This window comes from Cetorhinus maximus, chromosome 23 (genome assembly GCF_964194155.1).
Source record: "Cetorhinus maximus chromosome 23, sCetMax3.hap1.1, whole genome shotgun sequence".
Taxonomy (NCBI): Eukaryota; Metazoa; Chordata; class Chondrichthyes; order Lamniformes; family Cetorhinidae; genus Cetorhinus; species Cetorhinus maximus.
Window position 1 is genome coordinate 36799458 of NC_135901.1, and position 14802 is coordinate 36814259.

The 14802-nt window shown below is 43.3% G+C and overlaps 1 protein-coding gene across 1 annotated transcript in view; it reads right to left on the reverse strand.

The window, feature by feature from the left end:
- The window catches only part of LOC144697982 (uncharacterized), a 33211-nt gene extending 19236 nt beyond the window's left edge, over nt 1–13975 (reverse strand). The window contains exon 1 of the mRNA XM_078569933.1: nt 11308–13975. Within this exon, the coding sequence (XP_078426059.1) occupies nt 11308–12677 (1370 nt within the window). The 5' untranslated portion in view covers nt 12678–13975. The remainder of the gene's footprint in view (nt 1–11307) is intronic.
- Between the last annotated feature and the right edge of the window lie 827 nt (nt 13976–14802).

Here is a 14802-nt window from a genome sequence, read left to right on the forward strand (position 1 = left end):
GGTAATAGACCTACAAAGGCCCCAAGGTTGCATTGCATTCCTCTCTATCATCAATAACATCTTGCACATCTTCCACTTCTTAGCTGCACCTCCTTCCAAACATTGCAAACTCCTCTTGCATTTTTCTCCGTAACATTTTAATGTGAAGCTGCACAATTACGTTTGTGATGGTAAAAATGTATTCACCCCCTCGGGGAACTGAACCACATTGACAGACACAGAGGAACATACACCGAGAGTGACAAAGGCCTAAGGAGAGACAAACACCCAGAAAGTAAGGATGTCACCAGCTAGGCCAATTATTGTTCCATTTCAGACTGTGAATGTTTGTAGATGAACGGAACTAAGAAAGGAGGTGTTTGGATGGTTTTTTATTTCCTTTAACCAATAGTTAATTCCACTGACAGTTTGCTACAGTCAGGAGAAGGGGATTTGGCAGAATTCGAACCTGCTTGGGAAAACCCCCAGTGAATTGCGAATTCATCACTTTAACCACTCGGCTACAACTACCAGATAACAGCTGTATGGCGTTTGTATAAAATAATAGATAGATACAGGGCATTTCAGAGGAAAAATGGTCTTTCAGTCCTTGCCATTGCCCCACCTTTTCCCAGTCACCCTGCCTCTCCTCATTCTCCTGACCAAAATGGAACAATGCATTCAGCGCACGCAACATTTCTGGAAGTGCCCCAAAGAACAAAACTTGCAAAACTTTGGCAGCGGCGCGAGTTGAGCCAAAGTAACTAGACAGATTAGAACCTGAACTAGAGGCTGAGCCCACTGACAAATTCAAGTAATGGATTCTCCTCGTCCAAATAAACCATGACAGGAAGCTGCAGGAGAGAGTCAAATGGAGACTGGGAGATGTCCGTCTCACGGGAGTACAGTTCACAGTCATGTTCACCCCAGTGGGACATCTGTTTACTTCTGTTGGTGAGAACTTCACCATCTGCTGATTTCAGGGAGCAATTTTGGTGATCGTCGGACCAAGCGTCCTCTCAACCCCACCACACACAGCCTGTAGATTTCTGTTGTAGCCAGGTGTATTCCGATTGTGGTGGTAGGAACTCAGAAAAGTTCTGAAAATAAGATTACCTTGGACTTTGAGGTCAAGAGGCAAGAGAAAAAAACAATAGTTTTCATATAGGTGGAGCAGGAAGAACCAGTGGTAGCTGGAGAAGTGGCAATGTGTTCACAACCTACCCAAGGGCGGCCTGAAGGGCAGGTTTCAGAGATGTTTAACGATTTTATATGCAAAAGAAAAATATATCCATGTGTGTAGGGATGACCAGGAAATGAGGTCAAAGTTTTAAGGGATACTGGGGCTAGTCAGTCCTTCATGATATGGGATAGTGTTATCTGTTTTCCAGAAGGGTTATTGCAGGACAAATATTAATTAAGAGATTCCCATGGCGAAGTCAAACATAATTCATTGTGTAAGGAACATTTAAGAAGTGACTTGATTGTTGGGGTCGTAGAGAAATTGCCCTTTGCAGCGGTTCAATTTATTCCAGGGAATGGTATAGCTGGATCCCAGACATTCACTATGCCTACTGTAGTACAGCAGCCTGTTGAGACATAATCAGCAGAGGTTTTACAGAAAGAGCACCCTGGATTATTTCCAGATTGTGTGGTGATGGGGGCCACAAACGCACAAGTTTTAACATGAAGACAAGGAATCTAAAAGACAGGGGAGGATACTGAAATTCAGTTGGCTGAACCAATCTTTGAAAAGATTACTCAAGAGGAGATGATTAAAGGGGATGATGTTTAAGTGTTTAGTTCATTGAAGTTAGTGGGATTACAGCAGGAGGATCCAGACTTGAAGGCAAAGATAGACAAAAGGACAAAGGCTCCTAATGTTGTGGCTCAGGAAAAAGTTTTAATATTGCTGTCAGTGCAAGACAAGGTTTAGTGGACCTTACCAGGTCGAAAAGAGACTGAGTGAGGTAAACTGAGTGAGGAAGTGCTCCAGATAGAAGGAAGAGTCAGCGAGTTTGCCATGTAAATATACCCAAAAAACACTTTGACAGAATAAATAGGAGGTGGTACCGGCAGTTGTAAATAAGGAAACTGGGGTAGAAAGTGGGGATTCTGAAATTAACCATCCTCTGGTTAAATTGGATAATGAGGAAGTGCTCAAAAATCTAAACGTTTTGATAGATTACCTTCCAGAAAAGGGTCTGAGTCATTTGAAAGAGCTATTGCAGTCACACAAAGCAATTTGTGGGAATAAACTGGGGAAAACGGATTTAGCTGTACATGATGCTGATGTGGGGAATTCAGTTTCAATAAGGCAACACCCATAGAGATTAAATCCAGGAAAATTAGCTCAAGTGCGGAAAGAAATTGAATTTATGCCTCAACATGACACCATAGAGCCGAGTCACAGTAATTGCAGTTCACCCATTGGAATGGTGCCGAAACCGGGTGGAGCTCAAAGACTATGTATTGATTACCAAAAAAGTGAATGCAGTAACAAAGACAGATTCACATCCTATTCTACGATTGTAGGATTGTATCGAGAAAGTGGGACAATCAATGTTTATCACAGGAAATGCCTTGCTGTGAGGAGATTGGCAAGTACCCTCATTGGAAAGGGCAAATGAGATATCAATGCAAAGTAATGCCTTTGGTATGAAAAACGCACCAGCAACATTTCAGAGACTAACAACTAAAATGACGGAGGGACTGAGCAATTGTGTTTTACATATTGATAACTTCCTGGTATACAGTCAAACGTGGGAGCAACATTTACAACATTTCAAGGAACTGTTTGATCGACTGCAAGAAGCTAATTTGGTTGTAAATAAAACTGAATTTGCAAAAGTGCAGGTTACATATTTAGGCCACACTGTTGGACATGGTCAAGTAGCCCCACGAGATGCAAAAGTAAAGGCTATTGTGGAATTCGCAGTGTCTGCAGCAAAGCGGTGAGTTTTGAGATTTCTAGGCATGAATAGATTTTATCAGAAACTCATGCTAAACTTCAGCGGTGTAGTTGCTCTGCTAACTGGATTGTTAAAACAGAACAGGAAATTTCAATGGGCGCAGGAGTGTCAGAATGCATTTGACAGCTTGAAAGCTGTACTAACATATACACCTGTTCTCTCAGCATCTGATTATAGAAAGCAGTTTAAGTTGGCTATTGATTCCAGTGATGTGGGTTTTGGTGCTGTGTTGCTGCAATAAGGTGAACAGGGGATTGAGAAGCTGATAGGACATTTCTCAAAAAAGTTGAATGTACACTCAAAGAAGTATTCAACCATAGAGCTTGGTGTTAGCTTTGCACCATTTTGAAGTATATGGTGCAATTAATTCTGCAGAGACAGAGACATACTGGCCACAATCCTTTGAAGTTTCTGAAAATGTTTCTGCCCAAAAATGCAAGACTGTTTCGGTGCAGTTTATTATTGCAACTGTTTAATTTACGAATTATACATGGACCAGAATATTTAATTGTGGATGTGTTGTCAAGAGTTTAAAACTCAAAAGAACTTGGATATTGTCAAATGGATAATGGACTGGAACAAAAGACTTGTATATATTTTCATGGTTAATGCATGAACACTATAGTGTAATAGTCTTGTTTGTTTAGGTAAATGTAGTAAGGAATAAGAAATGTGGAATAAGGAATGTGTTGTAAAACGAAACCATATTTTTGGAACTATGATGGTTCATTTCTGCCAAGGGGGCATATGTGCAAAATGGATGTTTTTTAAAAAATATTTTTTAGGGAATATGGTGTTATTCAATGAAAAAGGCTGTGTGTGTATGTGTGTGTGTGTGTGCGTTTGTGTGTATGATTTAATTAAGCTGGGCAGAGACAAGTTGCCCGGGGGAGCTTAAAGCATGAAAATGATAGCGGTGTTAGTTTGGAGGTATAAATAAATATGTTAGATCCAGGCTTGCATTTTTTAGATAAGTTGTGAGTTTGTTTGAATATCAAAGGCAGCCAGAGATGCAAAGAAACATGTTTGCATCTTGCAGGAGCTTCATAGGCAAATAGAAGTGGGGATATTGTATTTTATTGGCCCGAAGGCAAAGACAAGATAGAAACATAAAAAAATAATATTTGGAAGGATTTGAGTTTCAAAGAGATGTGAGAACAATGGAACCCAAGATGAAAGGGGAAAATTATATTTTAGAGTTACTGTGCTATACCTTTATTAAAGCCACAGCAGCTTCCATTGAGTATTATTATTGGACTTTGTACAGTTAAACATTTAGAAGGGAGAGTTGCCTGGAAGGTGTTTACTTGTGGGTCTGGCGAAGTAGAGCATCTTTTTGGAGGAATGTGTTGTAACACTAGGTTTAACTGTGCAACTGTAATCTTGTGTGCTTAAGTTTTATTTTATTCTTGTTAATAAAGCTTTCACTTTTAATTTTTAAAATCGAAAAAGTGTTACTGGACTTCTTGTTGCTGATCAGTATGATTTCCTCTCATTTTCAGAATACAAAAATAAAAGGTATGGCCAGGAAGCCAAGTTTCCTTCAGGGATTTGGTTTGTGCAATAATTAACACTGGTTGTGGTCAAAACACTGTAAAATATGTCACTATTTTGTTTATGTTCCTTGATAATTAAATTTCATAATATTAAATATAAAATTAATGTGCAAGTCAGTAAGAGTTGTCAGCAAGGATTAATCAGCACTTTTCATTTGGAGATATTACTCAGTGGAAAATTTCAGTCACAGAATTGTGGATTTTGTACCAAAGATCCATTAGGATTGAATTAAAAGTTAATATTTTTATTATAATTGAACTAAGAGGGAAGATCGGGACACTGCAGCCCTGAAAATCATTGATAGATCCAGAATATTAAACTCCGGCCAGTTATCAGGTTGTGAACATCATCAGAAAAAAAACAAATACAGTCAGACTGTCAGTCCTGCACATGATTAACAGCAGCAATAACAGCAGAATCCAACTCCTGCAGGGACTTGTGAACTTTCTGGTGTCTCAGCAGCCGGATAACCAGTGGAATCCCTTCTCACACGCAATGAAAGTGAACGGCCTCTCTCCAGTGTGAACTCGCTGGTGTATCAGACAGTGGGATGACTGAGTGAATCCCTTCCCACACATGGAGCAGGTGAACAGATTCTCTCCAGTGTGAACCCGCTGTTGCGCAGCAATTTCAGATGAAAACTTGAACCTCTTCCCACAGGAAGTGCAGCTGAATGATTTCTCCTCAGTGTGAATTCACTGATGGTTGGTTGGCTGACGGAGTGAATCCCTTCCTGCATACAGAGCAAGTGAAAGGCCACTCCCCAGCGTGAACCTGCTGGTGTTTCAGCAGGTGGGAGGACATAGTGAATCCCTTCCCATACTCAAGAGCAGGTGAACGGTCTCTCTCTCCAATGTAGCACCGCATCAGCAAACATTCACTCCCTCCACCACCGATGCACAGTGGCAGCAGTGTGTACCATCTACAAGATGCACTGCAGGAACTCACCAAGGTTCATTCGACTGCACCTTCCAAACTCATGACTGCTAACATCCGAGAAGGACAAGGACAGCAGGCTGATGGGAACGCCTCCACCTGGAATCTTCCCCCTAAGCCAATCACCATCTTGACTTGGAAATATATCACCATTCCTTCACTGTTGCTGGGTGAAAATCCTGGAACTCCCTTCCTAACAGCACTGTGGGTGTACCTATGCAACATGGACTGCAGTGATTCAAGAAGGCAGCTCATCACCACCTTCTCAATGGAAATTAGGGATGGGAAATGAACGCTGGCCTATCCAGCGGTGCCCCCATCCATTGAATGAATAAAATTTAAAAATTCGCTGGTATTCAGTGAGGTGGGATGACTGTCTGATCCTTTGTCCACGGTAATTGCAGATGAAGGGCCTCTCCTTAATGTGAACTCGCTGATGTGACATGAGACAAGTTGACTGAGTAAATCCCTTCCCACACACAGAACGAATGAACGGCTTCTCCCCAGTGTGGTTGTGTCGATGAAATTCCAGCCAGGAATTCTGTCCTACAGTCCTCACATTTCCACTGTTTCTCCATGGTGCTGGTGCCCTTGTTTCTCTCCAGGTCGGACAATCAGTGGAAACCTTGTCCACAAACAAAACCCGCACACAGTTCATCACCACTGTGAATGGAGAGATTTTTTTTCCAGGATGCGTAACTGGTGAAAATTCTTTCCACAGTCTGTGTACTGGAATACTCTCACTCGAGTGCATATGTGTGTCTACCTGTGTCTGTGCTTCTCCAGTCAAATGGATGTTTGAAATCGTTTCTAACTACAGAACAGAGAAACATCTCTCTTTCCACATTCAGAGTTCATTGATAAGAAATCCTGTTAAATCCAATGACTCTGTCAGGTCTTGATGTGATGTTGGTTTGAGTTTCCTGTCTGTAAACACTTCCCTTCGAATGCCCTGTAATATTAGGGTATTTTTTTTTGTTATCACTGCAATTATTGGACATAAATTCATTGAATATTCTAGATTTGATGCAAGATATTTTCCTCCCTCAAGTTTTAAACCGCCGTACCACACATTCTCCCTCCTCTCTGAGCTGAAACCCAAACCCATTATATCATCTCCACCATTTATTTCCTCCACTCCCAGATTTCTCCCTCCCTCAACTCTGGCTGGATTCAGCTCTCCAGCCCCCGTATACAGGGTGAGATTGAAATCAATCATTTTCTCCCCTGGTCACAGGGACCCTGAAGCCCTGCCCACACTCTGTTGCATCACAAAGCTAGGGACGCATGCGCTCTACTCCCCCTGGAACAAGATGGCATCCATTAAACTGGGCTGTTCCTGGGTAAAAGGCCTGGAGTTGCAGATGCGGGAACTGCAAGCTTTTTGAGGGGTTCATGGCCCACACCAGGCATTAATGAACTTTCCCCACCCACCTGCCAGTTCCCCGCTAACTCTTACTGGCTGCCGAGTGACAAACAAGCATCTTCCATCACCATCAGTGAATATTATCTACTCCTACTCATCACCTAGCATATGCAAAATTAATATATTAATAGCAGTAATTCATTTTATTATTTTTGTTGGGTTTTTAAAAAAATGTAATCATGTTTATCTAATTTTATTTCCAACTCAGAATCATGGCCTCTATTCCTGTCTTCCCTCACCCCTTGAAGTCTATGTGACAGTGTAATTGACGACTGATGGTTGACTTTTCTGGGAAAGAACAGGAAAAGAACTCAGAGGTCAGAGGACCAAGGGGTCAGCGAGTTCCAGAACAAATCGTGGGGCTGGAGGGCTGGAACCTGAGGTGACCAGTTAAGTGAGTCATTGTGAAACCCTGATTATGTTCTGATCCCAGCTGTTGTTACAACTGGACAATGCTGATCCCAGGGTGGAACCCTGCTTCATAGATCCTAACTTTTACTTTTTGCTTAGATACGTGGAGAGTAGCTACTGAACAGAGTCACCAGAATCAGCTTATGAACTTCTAATGAAAGAATAAAACATTTATGAAACAAGAAAAGATGAACTATTTTACAATACTTCTTCACCCACAACTGTACATTTGTAGATATACACAGATTTGTAAGGATAACACAAATTACAAAAACTATCTTGTCCTCTAATTTCCACAGTAAGTACACAATCCATGTAATCTGTGGTCAGACACACCAACTGAAACCAACTGACATGCCACCTCAACCAGATGCTGTGAATCTCTCACCAGCTTCCCTCAGAGCTTGACACACTGTGAGCCAACTGGTCTCACTGAACCCCGTCTTTCACATGGGGGTTTCCAATCTCGACTTTCCAAGAACTCGCTTTGAGACCTTCTCCCAAACAGACGGTTTCTGTCAGATGCCTTTCACAAGGGTTCACCTCCAGTGTTTTGAACTCTCCTTCCGATGTTCCTCTCCCCTGGGTCACCATGCGCATTCTTCCACACACTCTCTCTCACCGGCTTAGCTGTCAACACTACCACTGCTTCACATGCCCATAGTAAGGAGTACAGACCTCCAGCCGTCTCTTTGGACTTTCTGGCCTCTGGCTCCCTGCAGCTTTTCTTCCTTTAAGCTTGAAGCTTGGAGTCATCCTCTGCTCCTCACTCTTTACTTCGCTTAACAGAACCTTTTCCAGGTTCCTGTCCTTCCATTGACTGGAAGGTCTGTTGGGACCTTTCTTGTTCCACTGCCCTGGGTTTGGAGACATTCTTCTTTAGCTTGGGGCTTTCTATCTAGCCCATTGCCTCCAATCTCTCTCTGGCAGCTACTTTCAACCAGCTTTGGTTTGGGGACTGGCTATCTGTCCCTTCTAGGCTGTTCCTGCCTGGCAGCTGCTCCCAACTGAGTTCAAACTTCTTTCTCTTTAGTTTTTCTGTGTTTATCTGAAGGGGTGGGGCCTGCCTCTCTGGACCCCCTTTGCTCGGCAACAGCACAGTTTTTCTACTCTTGTTTGCTTTAGCTTCTCTTTGAGCCATAAAACCCATTGGGAATGCAGGTATACAAACAGCTTTAGACCTGCTGTCCCCCTCAAAAATGAAACTAGATCCCAGGTTTCAATTTTTAAAGTGAAAGTAAAACTCTACTTGACCTTTTCTTAACTCACAAATACAGAAATACAAATCAAACTTAAACATTAAAGATATACCTTATTCATAACACCCTCAAGTACACATATAACTTACTTAAACTATCTCTATTCCCAAAAGCTTTACAGCTTTACACCAATCTCTGATTTGACAGCACAGTTGCAGCATTCACTGTTGTTCTTCCTGACTCTAAACACAGTTGTAAAGGAGCCTTCTGTTCAGTGTCCAGGAGCTCTGAACCATGGAAGAGAGCATCTGGGAAACATTTCTTACATACCTCAGGATTAACCCACACGGGGACTTCGTTGTCAGTGAAGAGAGATGAGAAAGACCAAAGTGCTGTTTATCCCTCTCAGTGTGACCCTGAAGGACTGTGTCCAGGCTGAAGTTCTGTTCCTGCCGTGTGATCCTCCCCCCAGATTGTCCTTTCTCAGTTCCAGTCAGGTAATGTTAAACACTCAGGTGGGAAAGACAAAAATCTACAACAATATGTTTAAACCAAAGCTGATTTATTTTACATTGATCCAGACTCTTAAACTCCAGTCCAGTTACAGGGATTATTAACATCAGCAGAAACAAACCCCAACTGCCAGAATGATTATGGCTCAGTCCTGGATGTGATTAATGGCACCAATAACAGCAGAATCCGACCCCTTGAGACTTGTGAACTTGCTGGTGTCTCAGTAGGTGAGATGACTGAGTGAACCTCTTCTCAAACACAGAGCAGGTGAACAGCCTCTCCCCAGTGTGAATGTTGTAAAGAAAATATCCTTTTCCAATATTACTGTGGTGTACTGTGAAGCAGGCTTGTGGGGGCTGGGTGCATGTTGTGTGTGCGTGTGACTAATTTAATTAAACTGAAGACAGTCAAACTGCAAGGTTTAAGTCATCAAAGGATTAGATGCAATAGCAGGCACTTTTAAGTAGAGATGGACGAGTCAAGTTGGGATCCCAGTACATACAGCATGAATAGGAATTTGCATTAGGAGTTAGATGAGGAGTGAATTATTAGCTGCTGAATTTCAAAGAGATAAGAAAGGAAGTTTCACAATGGCAAAGATCATAAATAAATAAAGCAAAGTTATTAAGTTTATTTTTCCATAAAGTGCTAGCCATAATGACAACATCAAAGATTTTTAGATTCTGGGAAAGGAAACTATCAAAGGAAGGTTAAAAGCAATGGGTTTAAAAAGAAAAGAGGAGAAATATATTTAGGGAAAGATTGAAAGATGTATGGGGTTATGGCCATGTGAGATCTTGAAGAGTGGGCTGTGCAAAGACAGGCCTGTGAAAAAGAAGCCTCAGGCAACCCCAAGGAAGTGCATGCTTGTTCCAGAAAGCAAGGTTTTGTTTCCAGCCTTGGACTTCCATTGTTGAGTGAGAGGGAGTGGCTTCTGAAATAGCTCCTTGATAGCAACAGTGGATGCCTTGCTGTAATATTACTGGATGTTTTATAGATTAAGAATATATCAGACTGTTGCCTGGAAAAGGGTGGTTATTTGTGAGTCTAGCTAAGTAGAAATCTTTTGGGAAATGTTGTAAGACTAAATTTAACTGTGAAACTGTAATCTTGTGTTTTAAGTTTTCTTTTATTTTGTTAATAAATGCTTAATTTAATATTTAAAATCTCCCTAAAATGGTAGTGGAATCTTTTTACTTCTGACTTCAGTACACATACCTTCTCATAATAAATATAAATTGCAAAATTATTGTGATTGCCTGACCAAGTTTCCCCTTGGGATTTGGTCAGCCAACAAATACCATATCATAAGAATGTGTTTGTGTTTCAGCAGATCCATTTTGCTTTCAATTCTCTGCTGTCAGAACTTTGGAAAGTTTCCTTATCAGTGTGAACAAGCTAATGTAAAGTGGGATGACTGAATGAATCTCTCCCACACACGGAACAGGTGAACAGTCGCTCCCCAGTGTGGGAGCGCTGGTGGACACTGAGTTCACATGATCATCTGAACCCAGTCCCACAGCGAGAGCACCTAATCAGTTTGTTGTCAATGTGAACACGTTGATGGTACATCAGCTCCACAGAACTCTTACAACACTCCCCACAAATCCAGATATTCAAAAGATCTTCAGTCAGTGTGAACTCACTGCTGTGTCAACAGCTTGGGTGAATCAGTGAATCCCTTCCCACACATGGAGCAGGTGAATGACCTCTCCCCAGTGTAAACTCGCTGGTGTTGCTGCAGGATGGACAATCACTTGAACCTCCTCACGCAGTGAGAGCAGGTTAATGGAGTGGAACCAGAGTGAATGGGCTGGTGGACCATCAGTGAATGCGGGTTTTTAAAGCTCTTGATACACAATCTAAGCACTCAAACCCTCTCTCTCCAGTCTGAACTTGCTGGAGTGTATGGGATGCTGGATGGAGTAAGATGCGAGCTCAGGGCTTGAGCAACAGGGAAGTTTAAAGGCAGTTTGTCCCGGTGGGTTAGTGGAAGGGAGGGAAGCAGCAGAGGCAGCTGATCAGATTGTCTCAATCTTAGTGACACAGAAGCTCCATGAGTTCCTCACACTTGTTGTTGGAGGTGAGGATGGAGGAGACAGGGGAGAGAGAGAGCCCTTCCAAAGGAACTAACTTGTGTTAGAGTTATTAAAAAGACTCAGTGTACAGTATTTAAGCTGATCTATTTGATTTTATCCAGACTATTAACACTGAAAGTTGCGATGGAATTTTTTAAGATCAACTGAAACAGACCCCAATGAACCTGGTTCAATCCTGGATGTGATCAACAGCAAAATCCAATGACTATAGTTACCTGTGAACACGCTGGTGCCTCAGCAGGCTGGACGATTGAGTGAATCTCTTCCCACAGTGGGAGCAGGTGAATGGTCTCTCCCCTGTGTGAATTCGTTGGTGCACAGTGAGTTGAAAGGAATCCCTGAACCCAGTCCCACAGTGAGAGCACCTGAATGGTCTCTCGTCAGTGTGAATACGTTGATGAGCAATCAGGTTCCCGGAACTTTTGTAGCACTTCCCACAGTCTGGACATTTGAAAGGTCTCTCCTCAGTGTGAACTCGCTGGTGTGTCAGCAGGATAGATGAATCAGTGAATCCCTTCCCACACTCAGAGCAGGTGAACGGTCTCTCCCCGGTGTGAACTCGCTGGTGTCTCAGTAGATACCGCGATTGCGTGAATCTCTTCCCACACACTAAGCACATGAATAGCCTCTCTCCAGCGTGAACTCGCTGGTGTCTCAGCAGAGTGGATGACTGAATGAATCCCTTCCCACACTGGGAGCAGGTGAACGGTCTCTCCCCAGTGTGAGTGCGCTGGTGGACAGTGAGTTCAGCTGATCGCCTGAATCCAGTCCCACAGTGAGAGCACCTGAACGGTCTCTCCCCAGTGTGAGTGTGCTGGTGTTTAGTGAGGGCACACAATGTCTTGAACAGATTACCACAGCAAGAGCATCTGAATGGCCGCTCATCAGTGTGAACACGTTGGTGGGTCATCAGTTCCCAGGAACTTTTAAAGCACTTCCCGCAGTCTGGGCATTTAAAAGGTCTCTTGTCAGTGTGAACTCGCTGGTGTGTCAGCAAATGGGAGGGGGCAGTGAATCCCTTCCCACACTCGGAGCAGGTGAACGGCCTCTCCCCAGTGTGAGTACGTTGGTGTGTCAGCAGGTTGGATGAATGTAAGAATCTCTTCCCACATTCGGAGCAAGTGAACAGTCTCTCCCCAGTGTGAATTCGCCGGTGTACAGTGAGTTGAGATGATGTCCTGAACCCAGTTCCGCAGTGAGAGCACCTGAATGGTTTCTTGTCAGTGTGAACACGTTGATGGGCATTCAGGCTCCCGGAACTTTTATAGCACTTCCCGCAGTCTGGGCATTTAAAAGGTCTCTCGTCAGTGTGAACACTCATGTGCCTCTGCAGGTGGGATAACTGAGTGAATCCCTTCCCACACTCAGAGCAGCAGAATGGCCTCTCCTCAGTGTGACTGCGCCGATGCTTTTCCAGGTCAGACGGGTATTTGAATCCCTTCCCACAATCCCCACATTTACACGGATTGTCTCCAGTGTGACTGCACTTGTGTTTCAACAGGTCAGCTGATTGGCTGAAGCCTCGTTCACACACAGAACACGTGTACGGTTTCTCCCCACTGTGAATGGTGCTTTTTCCTTCCATGTTCAAAATCCAACAATGTTCAGGTTACAATAAGTTGGGGACTCTGTCAGGTCCGGATACTGATGTGATGTTTGATTTAAGTTTCCTGACTGCAAATCCCCACCTGCAAATACCCTGTGGAACAGAAAAAAGGGAGAGAGAGATAACCCATAAAAACACGTAGGCGGGTTAAGAAATTGAGCTTAATGAATCTGTGAATTTGTGGGGTCGGCACTAGGAAAAGTGACCATGAAACCTGCTGGGTCATTGTAAAAACCCAATTGCTTCTGTCTGTCCTTCAAGGAAGGGAATCCATCGAGACTGCACTAGCTCTCTGAAAAAGCATTCTACCCAGCCCTACTCCCCTGCCTTATCCATCTAACCCAGCATATTCTCTCCTTCCAGGGAGCAATCCAATTCCCTTTTGAATATATCTCGATCGAACCTGCCTCCACCACTCTCTCAGGAAGTTCATTCCAGACTCCACCCAATCTCTGGATGAAAAAAACTCCATGGATCACTTTTACTCATTTTGCCAATTATTTTGAATCTGTGTCCTTGGGTTCTTGAGTGGCGGCAGTTTCTCACTTTTCACCCTGTCCATACCCCTCAGGATCTTGAATACCTTTATCATGTCTCCTCTCAGCCTTCCTTTCTCCAAGGAAAACAGTCCCAACCTTTCTATCTGCCCTCAAAACTGCAGTTCTTTATCCCTGGAATCATTCTTGTGAATCTCCTCTCTACTCTCTCCACTGCCTTCACATCCTTCCTCAAGTATGGCATCCAGAACTGGAAGGAGTACTCCAGATGAGGCCTAACTAGTGTCTTACACAATTGTTTGCCCACAGATAAAACAGACAAACATACATTCAGATTCTAATGAATCGACCGATCCGATGCTTGGTTGAGTTTAATGCCTTCCGATCCTGCTGTTCTAATATCCTGTAAAAATAAGTCATCACTGTCAGCCCACAATAGAAATTGAGAAGTGGCAGACATTTAAGTTTAAAAGCAAAATACTGCAGATGCTGGAAATCTGAAACAAAAACAAAAATAGCTGGAAAAACTCAGCAGGTCTGACAGCATCTGCAGAGAGGAGACAGTTAACGTTTCAAGTCCGAATGACTCTTCATTCTGATGAAGAGTCATTCGGACTCGAAACATTAACTGTGTTCCTCTCCGCAGAGTCTGTCAGACCTGCTGAGTTTTACCAGCTATTTTTATTTTTGTTTCAGACATTTAAGTTTGCTGTGTGTAAATTCTCCCCTTCTAATCCCCTGTAAAAGGAGTTTCCAAAATCCATCCTTGTCAGTCCAGGATAGAAAGCACAATATCCTCTCCTCCTGCGACCTGGACCAGATGACCGCGCATGCGCCCTGCTGCACATTATAAAGATGGCGGCCGTTAACTCGGGCTTTTCAGCAGAAACGTGGCCCCGCAGTTGTCGCCCTGTTTTGGTGCAACCACCGGACCCGTGGGTTCTTTTCCTGGGTCTTGACTCCTCCACTGGGTGTTTATAAAGCCTCACCACTTACTCCGCTGCAATCATTACCCTTCTAAAATCGGCTGTTTTCGCTCCGGCTGCAGACTGGAGATGACCACCTCTCTGTAGCTGTAACTCCAACACTGGGCATGCGCCCTGCGCAGACTGCAGTGCGCATGCTCAATTCGCAACTCACTACTGCGTCTGCACAAAGGGCTCCTGAAGCGAGGATGGGGCACATTCTATTTCGCCGCGAATGCTGGGAAAACTCCCCGCCATTTACATGTGATCTTATTCAATATAAAATTGTAACTTATGGTTCAATTAGGATTCCATAGCTCCAAGATGCAAAATTATTGAAATAACTCATTCAGCAACCAAATCGCACAGGCACTTTAGTTTTATCCTGGGTGTAATTGACAGCGGAACAAACCCCTACAGTTAGATTTGAATTCACTGGAGCATTAGCAGTTGAGGTGAAACAGTGATTTTTTTACCCCCATGCACAGGACCGTGTCTTGCCAGTAGGGATGTGCGGATTGAGGAGAGGCAATACAAATATAAATTGCTGTGGGAGAAAGGTGGGTGTATGGAATTGGTTCAGTTGATCTTCCAGAGAGTCAGCACAGACACGATGATCCGAGACTTATTTTGTGGCCATCT